Source organism: Gymnoscopelus microlampas (genome assembly GCF_963454915.1).
Source record: "Gymnoscopelus microlampas genome assembly, chromosome: 22".
NCBI lineage: Eukaryota > Metazoa > Chordata > Actinopteri > Myctophiformes > Myctophidae > Gymnoscopelus > Gymnoscopelus microlampas.
In genome coordinates, this window is record NC_139959.1 from 29,633,079 (window position 1) to 29,650,485 (window position 17,407).

The 17,407-nt window shown below is 40.8% G+C and overlaps 1 protein-coding gene across 2 annotated transcripts; it reads right to left on the bottom strand.

The window, feature by feature from the left end:
* Positions 1 to 16,415, bottom strand: LOC311039285 (copine-3-like). Of its 2 annotated transcripts, none has more exons than XM_084049041.1 (17): positions 16,293 to 16,415; positions 12,783 to 12,949; positions 12,481 to 12,660; positions 9,905 to 9,979; positions 8,823 to 8,894; positions 8,671 to 8,748; positions 8,179 to 8,268; positions 4,376 to 4,474; positions 4,094 to 4,180; positions 3,859 to 3,918; positions 2,924 to 3,057; positions 2,643 to 2,697; positions 2,158 to 2,209; positions 1,808 to 1,941; positions 1,239 to 1,472; positions 712 to 842; positions 1 to 399 (listed from the first exon to the last, which is right to left on the bottom strand). In XM_084049041.1, exons 2-16 carry the CDS (start codon positions 12,945 to 12,947, stop codon positions 714 to 716), a joined length of 1,644 nt encoding a protein of 547 aa, XP_083905167.1. In that variant the 5' UTR covers positions 12,948 to 12,949; positions 16,293 to 16,415; the 3' UTR covers positions 1 to 399; positions 712 to 713. The 2 variants fall into 2 exon arrangements, with proteins under 2 accessions (XP_083905167.1, XP_083905166.1); XM_084049040.1 differs by having other exon boundaries at positions 1,218 to 1,472.
* Between the last annotated feature and the right edge of the window lie 992 nt (positions 16,416 to 17,407).

Below are 17,407 nucleotides of genomic sequence, written 5' to 3' on the forward strand. Positions count from 1 at the left end.
TGAGAACATGTACAGTATATTTAAACAATTACAAAGCAACAAAGCAAGCAAAACAATTAAATCATTGTCTTGTCATAAAATGTTTTGTGTGTACATACACAAAAAGGATAATATTTTGCATTGCAAAAAGCTGACATTTGTTTCAATCCAGTCTCACCCCATGTCTGCATTTGTAAATTCTTATTTTCATCTTAAAGACATTTGGTGTGTAAATAAAAGGCAATGCAATGATGTGAGGTTAGAATGGTCATGCAATGACCCTAAAAATAAAACTTCTGAAGACAGTGATATCTGCCATGCTAGTGAGGTTGACTCCTTGAAGATCCAGGTGCTGTCTGCACTTCCAGATGCTCCAGTTGAGTTCTTGTACATCAGAGACAACAGCTTACCACCAACACACTGTAGAAAGAGAAGAGAAAAGAGAAAATAGAATAATAAGAAAATGGTACATCACCATTACTAACAATTATCTGTACAAACGTAGCATTTTGAAATTTACAACGGCAAGTAAACAACATCAAATATTACAATCATTTCATTTTTTTTTTTACTAATCAGCACATAATGAGACTCAGTGAATACAATTACATTGTGAATAAACAATTACTTGGCCATGGGACCATTAGCTCTGCTAAACAGCACATACTGTACAGACAGAGTGCTGGGGATAACAAATAAACCTGACATTTTAGGTTATTTATTGATCCTTACCCTTATATATCGGACTCAGGAGTAGAGAAAACCGATTCATTGGGGGGTTTCAGTTTGTACAAATTGAAAAAGGAGGAAACTTGGTCTGGCAACTCTGCAAGCACACTCTGTGCAAGAGCCTGCCTGTTCGCCTGCAATGACAAGATAAGGCATATAAAAGATGGGCCCTCTGGGAGACTTGAAGTGTTTGGTGTGTCTTTAACCTTAGAGGTAAAATGTTTAACAATGTATACAATGTATAACATGAAGTCTCTAATCATAACATAAAATTCATTTTAAGAGCTGTTACAAAAGGACACCTACCAAGTTAACATAACAATTTAAACCTTATATATATTTAGTTGACCAGGGTCCCCCAGGGGTCTATACTAGGTCTGCTCCTTTTCTCCTTCTACCAAATATCTTTGTCGAACATATTTCCGCCGAATGTTGGCCTCAAAATAGGGACGCTAGGGTTCATGTGGTTACAGAGATCCAATGCAAGGAGAAAAGAATGTTCTACCAACCATCATGTCGCGCTTATTTACTTGGAACTGCCTGAAGGGCACAAACTGGACAATGTCTCGCAGGGCAGGATGGCCCCTCGGTGAGTACAGGATTTTGTCGTCACTGTCCAGGAACTCCATGGCTTCGAAGTCTGCATCGCCCACCCCGATGATAATGATCGACATGGGCAGCCGCGAGGCCTCCACAACGGCAGTGCGAGTCTGATCCATGTCTGTGATCACGCCATCAGTGATTATGAGCAGAACATAGTATTGCTGCAGTGGAGAAGAATTAGAGTGGAAGCAAAATTAAGACAACTAAATAATCCATAGATTCAATATCTCACAAAGTATGTTTTTATGGACCATGCTATGGATATGCATTCATACCTGCGTATCATAATACTGTGGATATTATACTGATTAGTTGAATATATAATATATAATAATATAAATATTATATTATTAATAATATAATTTTGGTAAGTGGCCTTACGAAACACATTTTATACCACAATGAACATTGAAGCTGACTTCAAGTAAGATTTTATCCAAAGCTAAGTGCTACATTAAATTCATCCCACATTTCATGGAATGGATCGACTACTCACAGAGGCAGAGTTCTGCTGTAATGCCTGCCTGGCAAAGCAGGCGGCATGGTTGATGACCGGGGCAAAGTTGGTTGGACCAAAGAGCTTCACCTGGGGGAGGCACTGCTGGTATGCCGCCACCACTCCCTCTATACCTAAAAAACACACACGTGAACTTCATGCCAAAACCTTATCTACATTACACTATGCACCAAATGGGACAAATAGCGAAAATAGCCCATCTACAAGCTCACAACGAGTCGCACCGCAACGCGTTTGAGCTTGTAGATCGGCTATTAGTATTTTCGCTATTTTTGATCCTTGTAAAAAAAATCAATTTTACAGATGGCAGCAGTGTGGGTTACACTTACCAGCACAAAATGGATTTGAAGAGTCAAAGTTGATGGGAAATTCATGGGAAACCTGTAAATATCAAAACAAAAAGGATGGATTTACCATCTGGTAGGTTCTGAGCTGAAATACATTTCTACGGTATCAACTTTTTGATATGATATTCCTATGTCCTTGGATGTTTACTTTTTCTGCATCAGGATTCACAAGCTAACTTTGTACAAATTTACTAAAATAAGCCAAATATTGCAAACGTGTACTTTGAGAAAAAATCATCCTGATTTTGTTCCCCCACCCTTTACTAATAAATCAGATGCGTAATGTCAACACAATTAAGAGGATGGGGAATGTCTCTTTTCACCAGTCACCAGCTTTATAAACGAGTGTTCTGTTTGAATAATAAGACTTAAACTATCCTCAGGCATAGGAAGGATTGTAGTGAAAGTAATGGGAAGTGATGCCTTTTCATTCAGTTAACAGATTATTTATTCCATACTGCACCTACGTGCCAGGTAGGTGGGATCTGGGCTCCGAAACCAAAGACAGGAAACATCTTGTTACTGCACAGGAGAAACAGCAAGAACAGTGAGTGGAAAATGTATATCATCATCATTCATAATTCATAATAAACAACAACAGTTATTTTTTTCCCTTTTGGCTACATGGTAGAATGTCTATTTAGAGTGGCCAAAACAGAAAATAGTGAATAGTGAAAAATGTGTAATATCATTAAAAAGTTAAAACTTTGTGGTTGTAGAACATAAGACAAACCATGGCTGGTCTCACCTGTCATAATCCTGGATAACACTACCCACGGCCCAGATTGCTGTCAGGTACTCATTGTAGCCCTCAGGGTTGATGTAGTGGAGCGACTGAGGGGTCCTGGGATCCCCATTGGAGCCTGTGAAGTCTATGGCAATCTGTTAAGGGACCAAATACAAATAACAGTCATGGATCTGGATAGTGATGGCAGACTGACAATGAAGCTCCAACACATGCACCAAACTCCCTAGACTATTTTAACTTGCTTTGTGTGAAAAATAATTACGTTAGAAGCTAACACTGCTTCAGTCGGTTAATCGGAATGGTAGGGCTTTGATCATTTGCCTGGTGGGATTCAGTATTTAAAGACTGAAGTCATTGAGGATTACTCGTGGGTTGTTTTGGTAGTAGGTGTTGTGGATTGTTAGCATTGTGGTGTGGATGAATTTGTGTGTGTTTAGTGAAGGAAGGCGCCTTTGAGAAAGACGTTCTGAAGTGTGGGAATTGTCAACAAGAGGAGAAACCATCTGATTCACACAAGTGAAAACATGTTTTTGAGCATTTTATTCCCATCACACATGATTTCTCCCGTCACCTTCACATGACCCCAAGCACACCCTCTGCTCTGTATATAATCACATTACCATGTCAACAATTAAATCAGTCAGTCAGTCAGTCAGCCAGCCATCAATCTTAATTTGTAAAGTACATATCTTTGGGAAAAAAAATATTTCAGTCAAACTCATGAATAATGTAGCATGTGCAAGTGTAAGGAAGCCTAAAGTACTGAGACAATTTTCAATGCAATGGTTCAGAGCTTCAAAAGCCTAGTTTTGGCCCTCTAGATATATGAAGGTGGACAGTGATAGGTTAAGAAAGTAAACGCACCACCAGTTGTTGTTGCTGCATGGGTGCATGTGGTAGTTTTTGTCTGTGTGATATTTATAAACTCTACTCACAGTGAAGTTGAGCTGAGTGCCTCCCATGATGTAATCCAGGAAGGTATACTCCTTCACCACCTGAAGGTTAAACATCAGATAAATCAAGTCATCTTGAAGTGATATACGCTGGATGATTATAAACCCATCTCACCATTAACTGAAGCAACGACAAGGGCTGACCACTCTCCTTTCAGAAGAAAAGCTGCATGGCAGCTGGAATAACTGCATTACTGATGTAACAAAGAATGAATACCTGACACTGCTTGATGCCTATGACCCCCGAGTTTGTATAGCCTCTCTTCTTGTGCAACTTCTTTCTGTTGACACATGGAAATTCAGCCTAGGGGGAAAAAGAACAGACCCATGTTTTTGTCAATTAGTAGTTCTAATTATTATTATTATGTATAAATATAATATTAATAATATAGTAATACATAATTAAACATTAATAATACATTTAATTGCAATAGACATTATGTTGGAAGATTCATGGGGGTTAATGAAACTGTAAATGCTATCACACATAGACACTCACCGGGGAAAGGTGTGTTCCCTGTTGCATTTGTGGGAGTGTAGTCTCAAACTCGCCGATCAGTGAATGGGAGCCATTTTCGTGATGGTCATAACATAAAACCTGGTGGCAAACAGAAAAACTTAGCAGATGACAAGACAAAAGATCCAGTAATGGATGGTTGACCTTTGCTACGATTTTTCTTCATGTACAGTACTATTACTCTGATAATCATATTACCCTTACAGTATCTCAGTCCTATCCTATGTTTTTAAGTACTGCTTGTGATCATATAATCGTTTATTTAATTATGGATCAGGAATAAAATATATATTGAAAAAGTCAGACTGATAGATCACTTTTGCTCTTCTACTAACCACGTTCAACCTGGTGTCTCTATATTGGGCAAGCCGTTACACTTGAAAATTGGCTAAATATTTCAAAAATAACAGATCTACAAGCTCACAACGAATTGCATCTGTTGTGTGATTTTTTTGAAAGAACAGGAGTTTAAAATGCTGATGATGGCTGCTGAAACATGTCGTAGTTCATAGTTTTCGTACTATTCTGTTCTATGTCACAATCTGCTCCTCAGTTCCCCTTTTCAACCCCCTTATCATCACCAGCCCTCCACCTTTGCGATTTTTGTGTTATCCTTTTAGCACCATTTGTATAAATCTGTACCACTGTATCTTTTTTGCAAACGGTTAATAAAGTATTCAATCAATCAATCAATCAATCCTCCTGTCTCCAGGCCTGCTCACTTCTCCCAGGCCAAGTATCTTCCTTCAATTCCCCAGACCTGACATCCTCTAGCTGTCCACCAGATGTCCCCAGACCTTCCAGCCTTATCATCACCTGACTGCAGTGCCCAGACTGCCCACACATCCACACCACTGTTCTCATCAGCTCTGACTGCAGCCACCCATCTTCCCACCTCCACCCAAGGCTATGTAAAGAAGGAAACCTATGAACGTCCCTTTCTCGGTCCGGCATTACCAGCGAGCAGATTCATCGAGCTGGGAGGTAAAATGGAGCCACGGCATTCATTTAAGTCAATGAGAGCTGGGTGGACAAGTGTATGAAAAAATACATCCTTGAATAATTGAGACCTTACACTACATACTTTTAGGTATGAGGTATCTAAAGAGAATAGATTATTTGTTTGACTGGGCAGTAAATATGGGCTCATCGCCAGAATGTCAGTTACTGACAGCCTGACAACTAATTCTCATTATTACAGCCTTATATACTATATATACTACTACTATACTGCCCAGTCAGTCGCTTTGACTTCACCATTGAACCTCTGGCTCCAATTTGCCTCCCAGTGAATCAATGGTGCATGCTATGGCGTGTCACTGGATTGCATCAGATCTTCCTCAGCCGTCTGCGTTTGGGTGTTTCTTCTGTATTACTGTCTGTTACCCTGATAGCAATCTCGGAACCCAACGGCTAGCATCTGTCGATCATGCAGAGATCTATTTATAGAGATTACCCTGCTAGCACCAGTCGTGACACTTCATTTGGACCATTCTGCTGCCCATACATTAAAGGCAACCATTGTTGGTAGTATCCGTGTGTGCTACTTAATTCTTACCACTACTGAAATTATCAAGCTACACTCTCTGAAAATACATTTGAAAAGTTTGAAATGTACTCACAGAAGTTTGAATTGTACTCACATGCTCTATAATCAGGGGCATCATTTGGGGTACCAGGGGATGGCAACTGCCACCATCTAGCGTTTGCATTTAACCTCTAATTCAGTTATTTTAGCCACTTTCAACCCCATTATACAGTAGGCGAGTAATTTCCAAAATGTTCAAAATTTATATTTTTTATTTTATTTTCAAAAATAGCAGATCTACAAACTCACAACACACATTGTGAGCTTGTAGGCAAAATTCACTATTTCTTAACTGGGGCCTAAGTGGTCACCTTTTTGCTATCTAGGTTTTTATTAAACGAATGACGCCTCTGACTACAATTACATAATAAAAGATACACAAACTAGAAAATAGGTCTCCGCCAGGTCAGGTAGGTTATTGTGGGCCAACAATGTTTGGAATTCTCCAATCCGGATGGAATACGAAAAATCGGACTTGACAGATAATGTGTACCAATTTGTGTGGTGGTTTGGACAAACTTTGTGGGAGTAATATTAAAAAAGAATTGCCTCCTGGTGGCGCTATAATGGGGCAATGTTAATAGGGTGGCATTTGTTCCTCAACGTAGTGTGATTGTGCGTTCATAATTTTCGGCCACTCCTGCAAACTTTAGATGTCAATCTTAGCCAATCAGGATGGAATATAAAAAATCAAACAGATTCGTCTTGATCACATGATATAGCCTCCTGGAGGCGTTATAACAGGCCCATGTGAAAAATGTGTGACAGAGGTTCTGCTCTGGTAGGAGTGTGTGTGCACAGTTTCGTTGCCATCAAGCCGGACAGACGGACAGGGTGAAAAACATGTCTCGGCCATGCCTTTCGGCCTGGCGGAGACAATTAAAGCCCATCTACTTGGAGTCTTGGACTATCAGCTACATTCCAAAAAGTTAAGTGAAGCATAAACAAGCAATCACATTTTATGCACAGTACAAGACTTTAAAATACATAAAATTAAAGCTACAATCTGTGAGTTTTTTGTCAGTCGTCTCCCTCTTCCGACGAAGAGATGTAATTGTAACAATGTCCGAACTACAATAAAGATGGCGTTGCATCTAATGTACAATCCAGTGCTTCAAATAACATTTATTTTCAATTTTATAATATGTTTTTTGAGCACTGTATGATAAAAAAAATATTTGGACAGTTAAGGCCAGGCCGCACCAATACAACTAGTCGCAATTCCTTGCTACAAAACAGTTTTAAGGCCAGTCCACACCGATGCAACTTCCTGCAACTGCCATTGGGGATAATGGTTGCAAGTAGTTGCATGTTGCAAGGAGTTGCACAGAGCTGCATTAGTGTGGACTGGCCTTAAGAGAGACCGGAAAGGCGGGAGAGAGAGAGGGGATGACATGATGCAACAAAGGGCCTCCGTGTCGGATTCGAACCACGGCCTACCTACTGGGGCAGTCTTGCTTCAAATAATGACTTTAATGACACTGTCAACCGTTATGTGTCCTACCCAACACCAGGGTCTACATTTCTCAAGAGAAGAGTGGGGGGAACACTCTACTGTCTACTGTATGTGTCCAAGTGTCCCTGAGCAAGACAATTACCCCTTAACTGCCCCCGTAGCACCCACTGCTAACAATGTGTTAAATACAGAAGACAAATTTCACGCACAGGTGCAAATGTACAGTGACAAAGAAATACCCCAAAGAAGTGATTTGGTTATCGTCACCTACAGCACCTTTAACATTCTATACCATACATATTGGTTAAAATAACATTTCATTCATTATAATAGTAAGTCATAATCTTATTATAATAAGATTGCAGCTTTAAGTTTAAATAAAAGGGGAAAGAAATAGGACAAAGAAAAATGCGCACCTTCTGGGAATAAGGCATACACACACACATCCAGCCTGGCAGGCAAATGCCCCTTCGCGAAAAGCTTGCTTCAAAGGTGGGAATAGCGTAATGTAAAACATTTAATGAAAATCACATGAATTCAGTTCATTAGTATGTTAGAGTACGATGTTAACTTAAGCCATAACAAACTCTACCAAAAACACCATAGGTAGTAGTTGACAATATGGTTTCAGGAGAATGCATTGTTATTATGTTAAGATGCAATTTACATGGTCTGTTATTTTAAATAAATATGCAAATAGTAATGGCAGATTATTGCTAGACGCATGTGCGTGTGTTGTACCTTTATTGGCCTCTCCATGTCTCCATCACAGAGAGACTGTAGGGGGATCTTGAAGGGTTTCCATATTGGATTCACGTTGTTCCTAACCACCTGCAGCAAGAAAGGAACGGTAAAGGTCTTTGCATACATACATACATACATACATACATACATACATACTTTGAATGATCCAATTGTTTTGATTGACCAATCAGTTTTCTTATGCATCTGGAAAAACACAGGACGTTTTTTTCATGCAAATCAGGCAGACAATAACATGCAAATCAGACAAACAGACTCTGAAGGGACTTCATAATCAACAAGTCCATTATTATACTGCCTATTCCCTAAATTCCACCTCAACACCCAACTTCACATTTTATACATTTTCTTTCTGACACTTTTCTTTAACTTGTTGTTACATTGTTTGTTACAGCGTCCCTGTGACAAGGTCTCCTATAAGATTCCTTCAGACTTGGCCAGAGTGTGTGAGTCTGTATTGAGTTTGTTTACCTCTGTTCTGTAGGCCAGCTGCCATTTATTTTCTGCCTTCTTGTAGATTTCCAGGAATGGGTCTGACCACCACAAATACTGAAAAATGAACTCAAGTTAATATCAACAGGAAGCTGTTGTGAGCCTTAGCTGTCACAAATAAACTTCAGTACCTTTTTGTCCAATTTGCGGCCAAATACTTCAAAATTGGCCACTCTGTTGTCAGTGATCTCATCAGCACATATCTATAAATGAAGAGATACAACATTTAAAAACAGGAAGTTACACTCATTTTATGTTATTTGAGAATGGCTTGGCTGCCTTTAAAACTACTTAGCTACTTTCCCCATGCAAAATGGCTTTAACAACATGTCAGGTTGTGAGCTTGTAGATTGGCTATTTTCACTATGTAAAAAAATATATAAACAAGACTTTTTGACAACTAGAGCTCACACCTACAGTACGCCGCACCGCCGATCCGACCAATATGTCTGAGTCATATAGTGTCAAAGGCTTTGTCAGAGTACCCGTTGTACACTGTCTGTTTTGTGCCCATATATAGAGATCTCTGTATCTGTGTCTACCTGCATATCCGAAAAACACGGCACCGCACTCCCTCGAGTCCTTGCCCATGCGTCGGTCGGTCCCCTATATGCACATGACCAAATATGGGCTTAGTGGCTCTGGACAACCAGATCTCCATATGGTTATGTCTGAGTCAGAGTGATGTGGTCGTGGTCCTGCCTATACTGTATATGGGCGTATCGCGTTTGTTTATGATTATGTCTGAGTCAGAGTGACTTGGCCGTGGTCCGCCGGCCAGCCCTCCCAGTAGCCAATTTTAATATAGGATAAGGATATGCCCAAAATAGGGTCTTTTATTGAAAGTGGTTAAACCGGGACAAAAATTTTTAGTCTTGAATTTATTTATTTTTTCTAAAATGTAGAGTAGCTGCAGCCAAAAAAAAGAATTAGCCCCTTTTATCCCCAATTTAGTCATATATTTTTCAATGCTTATTATTGTTATTCTTTTTTTCACCTCTCCTTTCCAATTGACTGTGTGCCCCCACTTTGTAAACCTGGGCACTACGTAGCTCACTGTGATCACCTTGTTGCAAAATAATAGTCTGTAATTCTGTACAATTTGTTTTTCCTTTTTGTTTGTTTCAAGTTTAGAGTGTGACTCAAGAAAATGATATATATTAGAATGATATAGTCATCAGGTTGACGATGTACCAGTGAGGATTCTACTCACTGTGATGGTTCCACGGCCCGCACGCTTATTGTCCTTCAGCTGTAGTGGTCGAGTCAGCCTCTTACAGGACACAATCTAGGCACAAAAAACACTTGTAAAAATGACTGAAGTACCATTTAAGGAACAGCTACATACGCTCACTTGACACAAGACAGCTAAGCTAAAAAGAGAAAACAACTAAGACTCTACCTCTCCTTTAAGCTCTTATCCACACTTTTATATACTGACATCTCCTTCTTGTATGACATCTTGTATTTCTGAAATATAAGTAAGTCAGAGTGCTACCTGAACACAAAAAAGGACTTTCTGTTCTAAGAATCTATGTGATTTGGGAATTTAGAAACATAAAATTACAGAGTGCAGGTCAATATACCCTAGGTGTGCAGCAGTAAATTGAACTAATCGGTTAAAAAAAACATTATTGGTTTTAATAAAAGAATCGAGTTTAAAAAAAAAGCAGATCCACGAGCTCACATTATGAGTGACATGTTGTGAGCTGGCTTGTAGATCAGATATTTTGGATATTTTTGCATGACACTGCTGTGACACTGTTGTGTGTATAACATAGGGCTTAAGTGGATTAAAAAGACCAATTGATTAGTCTAGTGTTTCTCAGCAGCGCGGTACCACCCTCCCAGGGGGTGTTCAGAAAAAGTCGGGGGTCCTAGGAGTAATATGTTTGAAAGGGGTGTGCTGAGGGGCTGTTGGGTGGCGTTTGTATCAATTCTTAAAGACTTCCTTTCATTACCTAAAACTGCAGTCAAGTGAGGTGCAGTTTGTGAATCCATGTTGTATGGTGAATGCATGGATGTATGGTTGAATGGGCTTTTGTACAGGTGGAATGATGTCTGGGACAGCTAGAAAAGACAGATTTATAGTCTGTATTATGATGGTGTCACTTGTGAAAAAGAACACATGTACAAGCCAACAATGTGCCGCAATATGATGTGTTGTTGGCTTTGTATACAGTGTTGTGAATATTATACAATGCTCTTTCCTCTACCTAACTTTTCTAACTCCTCGTATGCAGTTTCACATCACTGATATAATGAAAAAGTAATTGGCTTTCTTTATGTTAGGGTGCAACCTGTCCTGGATGGAAGTGCTGAGGTGCAGTGCTTCTTAACCTTATTTCCTGTCCCCTTTGTCACCCTAACGTTTCTTGGTAAAACGCTAGCCTAGAACTGTTTACATGTTTGCAGAAATGACAGTTATCTACAAGATTCATATACCAGCCTTCCCGTAAATCGGGGAGGCTATAGTGCCCCGTCCGGGAGGCCATATTGCACCCGTGGTGAAAGCCTGCTGATGTTGCTCAACATCGGGTCCCTGTTAGCCACAGCACATCCTCCCATCAGCACATCTGTCTGACAATCCAGGATGTGGCAAAGGGGCCCTGCCGATGTCTTCGCTTATCTCACCTGATGAACTTTTGCACTTCACTCACTTACACATATAGGCATAATTTATTTGTGTAATAGCTACGCCCATACGAGACCGCCTCGGTGGGCTGTCCAACACTAATTCTGTCAATGTATATATGTGACTGCTTGTCTTTCAATAAATGAGAACATGTTGACTTGGACGCTTGTTTGAGACTTAATGTGTTCCCGATGCATCGCTCTTCTTCTATGCTGCTATAACTGAGACATCACCTTGTATTTTCCTATGAACTTCTCTCATCCACATCATCTGACCAGACTTTGAAGGACCTAGATAATAAAATCATTACATACAGTACCTGTTCTTTTGGAGAAGTGACTATTGCAGCGACTATTGCAGCGACTATTGAGCAATATTGTATAATAGTGACAAGTTCCACTGTCCCTGAAAACTGTCATTTGGACGAGGGGGGTCCTACTAATATGTTTGAAAGGGGTGCACTGAGGGGCTGTTGGGTGGCGTTTGTATCAATTCTTATTTTTTTATACGCCAGTTTAGTATATATGAGTGCAGATTCTTATCATCTTGCCATGTAGACTTCCTTTCATTACCTAAAACTGCAGTCAAGTGAGGTGCAGTTTGTGAATCCATGTTGTATGGTGAATGCATGGATGTATGGTTGAATGGGCTTTTGTACAGGTGGAATGGTGTCTGGGACAGCTAGAACAGACAGATTTATAGTCTGTATTATGATGGTGTCACTTGTGAAAAAGAACACATGTACAAGCCAACAATGTGCCGCAATATGATGTGTTGTTGGCTTTGTATACAGTACCTGTTTCTTTGGAGAAGCGACTATTGCAGCAATATTGGATAATAGTAACAAGTTTCTCTGTCCCTGAAAACTGTCATTTGGACGAGTGTTCTCAAATCTCATGAAGTTATGTGATCGGAACGACAGCTCTTCACCTGTTACTGTATTAGAAGCATTTTTCCTTGTTAGATCCTATTGACTGCACCGTCTGAGTTACATAATTTGGTAGGTCACCAATTTCACTCTAACAGCACCATTATGTTTTCAGGCTGCAGCCAACATTATGGAAATATTCACTCTCCTGTCTCTCTTCACTATTCTTATAAAAACAAATGAAATGGCATCAACATAATTACGTTAGGTCAATTCTTCTGCTCACCTGGCCCAATGTGCACTCCAGCTCCCCCAGGAAGTCGGCTTGTCCGAGGTCATGGCTGTCGCTGTCGATGTCGTAGAGGCAGAACTTCAGCTTCTGCACCATCTCAAAGTAGTAGTCCATGACAAACTTCTTTGAAAACTTTGGATTGAGACAATTCAGGACCATCTCTGTGCGACCAAACTGCCATGAAGAAAATAAAACGTAAATTAAAGTTATCTAAAATACTGAGCACATAATGGAAACATGCTCAGTGTACTGTTAGCTGAAACAAAAATATTTAACCCCTTTGGCCTGCTACTAACCTCATACCACTGGGACCCTGTGGTATTCATGTACAGAGCGCACACGGGGTCAGACTTGGAGAAGACGTCCATGTCCAGCAGATGTTCACATGAGATGGTAAGCTCCACCTTGGTCACACACTGATTAGGCCCCAGGCCAGGCACTGGTCCTCCACCTGTAGCCATGGCTGTTGAACACAACACAGGAACCGTTATGATTTAAAATAATTCGTTATTAATCTAAAAGCTCTCCTCTATTAAGGGTTGTGATGACTTCAGTCGAATTACGCAAGCGTGGGCTGGGAGAACAAGATGTCATACGGCTTGTTCTGAAGTTTTATAGCCTGGTTCCAGACCATAGACCCCGCCCACTCTCTGAGTGAGCTCCTCTTGGTCTGGCATTATAATGTCAGCCTATGGCTTTTCACGATCGAAGAAAAATCTGTCAAATCAGAGTCGGAGGTGGGGGTGGTCTAACGACAAGCCAATCAGCGAATATCTGCTAAAACAAGCTGTGCGATGACGTCAGATGTAGACGGATCCGTAGATCTCTTGTGATTGGTTTAGGGAAATTTGAATCCCCTCCCCCTAGTAATCGCGGACATTGGAGCCAATTTCAGACTGAAGCTCTACGCAGCTTCAGGCTGATAATCAGGCTAGAAGTTTTATGCACACTAAGAGAATATATACATTTGTACAATAAGAGTCCTGACTGATTCACAAGCTCATTCTCAATACAAGCGAGCAGCACCCCTCCATCCACCCAGAACCCTCACCCGCCTCTCTGGACCCAATCAGCCTGTTTTGTTACCGTCTGCCTCGCTAATCCAACCCAGTCATCACAGTCCAGACAGACAAAGAAGCTCTAGAGGTCAAATGCCATTCCAGTGCATAGCCAAGGGACACCAAAACCTTTCAGCATGGCATCACGCAATGGACGATGTGACTGTCATGCTATACAATCATCCTGCCTGATGCAGAACAAGGGAGAGAGTAGCAAGGCAAGCCTATAGTTATGACATCACCACAGGTAACGTTATGGAGGTGCTATATAGCACCTTTGTCAAATGATACGTGCTTGGAACGTGCTGTCCACAGACTTGGACCTCCTCTCTATCACCCAGAAGCAAACCTTTGGGGACAGAGCCTTTAGTGTGGCAGCCCCCAGCCTGTGGAACTCTCTCCCAATGGAGATTTGCCATGCTCTAACTCTGGACACCTATTCTCTCAGGCTTATGGTAAATAGTTATTTGTTGTTTTGTTTGGTTGTTTGTTGGTTGTTCATTGTTTTTAATGTAAAGCATCCTTGGGTTCATGAAAGGCGCTATATGCATTCAAGCTATTGTTATTAGTATTATCATTATAGCACCAAAAGAGGTTCCCCTGTGATTACTAGCCAAAGAACCACTTTTAATGCTATTTAGCGCCATTTCCGTTTAGTGCGTTATGTTATAAACATAAGATGCTAGGTATGTTGTTCACTTGTCAGTCTATTAAGTTTGTTGTAGCTCATACTTTGTAAGTTCCTTGGAAGCATCTGCTAAGTGCCTAAATTGTAACAAAATAAACTGAAACTGTGGACACGACAGTCCGACAGAGCCATACTCTGTTATCTGCAGGTAAGCAAAACAAAGCAGGACAGAAACAGGCAGATACGGTTCAAACTGTATACTGTAATAAAGAGAAAATGACAAACACAAACACATTATATCTGTTCTGCTATATGATTACACAGCTTAAGAAGAGTGATTAAGTATAGTTATAGTTATACATGTAGTTAGAAGATTACGTATGAATACTGGGATGTGAGTCAAACCTCATGCATTTTACAACATACCGGAAAATACCGGTACATTCATTGTACAATGTAAAACATTGGTTCTCAAAGTGGGGTCCGAGGACCCCCAGGGGTCCTTGTGGGGGTACCAGGGGGTCCCCAGCTAAATTAGTTAATAAAGTGTCACAATCATTTTAACCACTTTATCCATATTTTATACTTTGGCTATAATAGCAGATATACAATCTCATGAGCTTGTACATCTGCTATTTTTTAAAAATCTCGAACATGTGTGCAAATCCTTAAATCTTTTTTTAAAATGCGAACATTTTAACTCAAATCTTTGCTTCTGGGGGTCCCTTAGCCCTGGTCCTGAGCGTTAGTGAGTTTGTTAGAGAGAACTCACTAACGCTCTGGACCAGGGCTAGGGGTCCCTGGCACAACATATTTGCAGGTGGGGGTGCGTGGCCAAATACATTTGGGGGTCCTTGGCACGAAAAAGTTTGAGAACCACTGATGTAAAACACATATAAACAACTGTGGTATCTCGGGTCCTGGACCACTTATGAAAGACAGATTATGAAGTCTAAACTACTATTATCATTTATCATTAGTTAATTACATTGTGGGGATATTCCGGTGAGGCTGTGACCTTTTGGAGACAAGAGGATGAGAAAGCAGTCACTAATACACTAGACCAGGGGTCTTCAACGTTTTCAGGCCAAGGACCCCCTAGCTGAGAGAGAGATGAAGCAGGGACCCCCTACTCTATATTGTATAAAATTGTGTTTCAGGTTAAAGTTTTTTTTTTACTTAGTCTGCTCTTTTTTCCCTCTACACCTATAGCCTCTTTGCCAAAAATAGCCGATCTACAAGCTCTCATTATTCTCGAGAGCTTGTAGATCTGCTATTTTCGGCTAATGTTCCCCTCAGAAAACAAATTCTAGGGTTCAAGTGGTTAATGTAAAAAAAACTAAATCCTATCACACAAAGATTTGGCGGACCCCCTATAGTAGCTCTGAGGACCCCCTAGGGGTCCCGGACCCCCTGTTGAAGACCCCTGCACTAGACTCAATCAGGCAGCAGACCCCCTTGATTTGAATACAGATGCATGTCTCTGCTATTGAGTTAATCAAGTCACACCCTGATAAGATCCTGGCCTTTGACCTCGAACAGGAGTTCCCAGGTCTTGGTGTGAACTACAACAAGTCCCTCAGAGAGCTTTGAGACAAACCTATTGCTTTCACTTAATTAATTAAGATGGCTTTGTCTCTCTTTGAGAAACTGCTAGCCACACTCAAAGTTCACAGGTTTCTCTCAGTGTCACAAACACACATTTAACTGCAGTCTACTTGAACTGGAGCTTTGTTATTCTTACACTCAGGAGATAGTGTTGTTTTCACCTGATTAAGGGGACCAGATACGACACCCCATACAACGTATAACACACACACACACACACACACACACACACACACACACACACACACACACACACACACACACACACACACACACACACACAGTAGTAGTATACATGTCCTTGACAAAAGCTAGACCCCTTTAATGCAGTTAACAACACTAGCTTGTAAACTAAGGTTGACAGTAACACATTGGGTAGGTCGGAATTAGCAAAGCAGTACAGATATAGTACAGAGCCCACCCAGACACCCAGACAAAACTGACAACAAATTAAGTTTACGCACCGACAAAGTTCTCAGCAGCAATTATATTCATTAGAGCAGAATTCTTACCCGAATGTGCTTCCTTTAGGCTTGGAAATGTAGTTAGTGTTGTAGTGTTGTAGCTTATGGGACTCCCCAAGCACTAGCAGCCTGATGCCAAATAACAGCTGTGTGTGTGTATGTGGGTGGGTGGGTATGGGTGGGGTGTGACGTGACTTACCGCAACCCTGGAGTGGGCGTAGTTCTGGTCCAGAGTTAGTGAGTTCTCTCTAACGCTCTGCCAGCCGCTCTGCTCTGCTCATAGACCGAAAGTTCCACTACCGTGCGAGGTCTCCAACTTTAGTAAAAAATAAACAAAACTATTTTGCTACTCACCAAAACAAAGGCAGTTTTATATTGTTGAAAGACTATTCGCTGTGGTGGGAAACGTCTCAGGACCCCACCTTCTCTGTATAATATTTTTTGGGGGCAGAAAATAAAATATGTCCACCAGACGGAAATTATTTTAATTATTCACCTGCGCCCTCTACAGACCTGGTCAATAGAAATTACCATTGACCAGATCTGTAGGGGGCGCAGTGGTGTAAATAAAATAATTTTATTTTCTGCCCAAAAAGTGTATTATACAGAGAAGGTGGGGTCCTGAGAGGCTTGCCACCCTGGAAAATAGACTTTCACCAACACAAAACAGCCTTTGTTTCGGTGAGTAGCGAAGCAGTTTTGTTTACATTTACTAAAGACAGAGACCTCGCACGGCAGTGGAATTTTTCGGTCTATGAGAATAGCACTAGCAGTGAGTGCGCATGGCAGGGCGTTAGAGAGAACTCACTAACGCTCTGGACCAGGGCTAGAGTGGGCGTAGCTCTCAACGTCAACGCATGACCAGTATGACTAATAGTATTAGTCACGCGAACAGTATGTACGAGCAATTTCTATATTTCTTATTGTTGCAGTATTGCAGAGTTCATGTAAACCTTTCTGGGTGTGTGATATATGAAAATAACAGTAACAACAAAGGGAAATGTTATATAATATATATTATCGTGGGCTGAATGTACCCATGTGAACCCGGAACCATATGTCTCGTCCTTTGTTTCCCATCGATGAAACATTTTGGGGAAGCAAACGAATCCGGGGTGCATTCAAGAGACACGCAACTGTTGCGATACAACAAAGTAATCAGT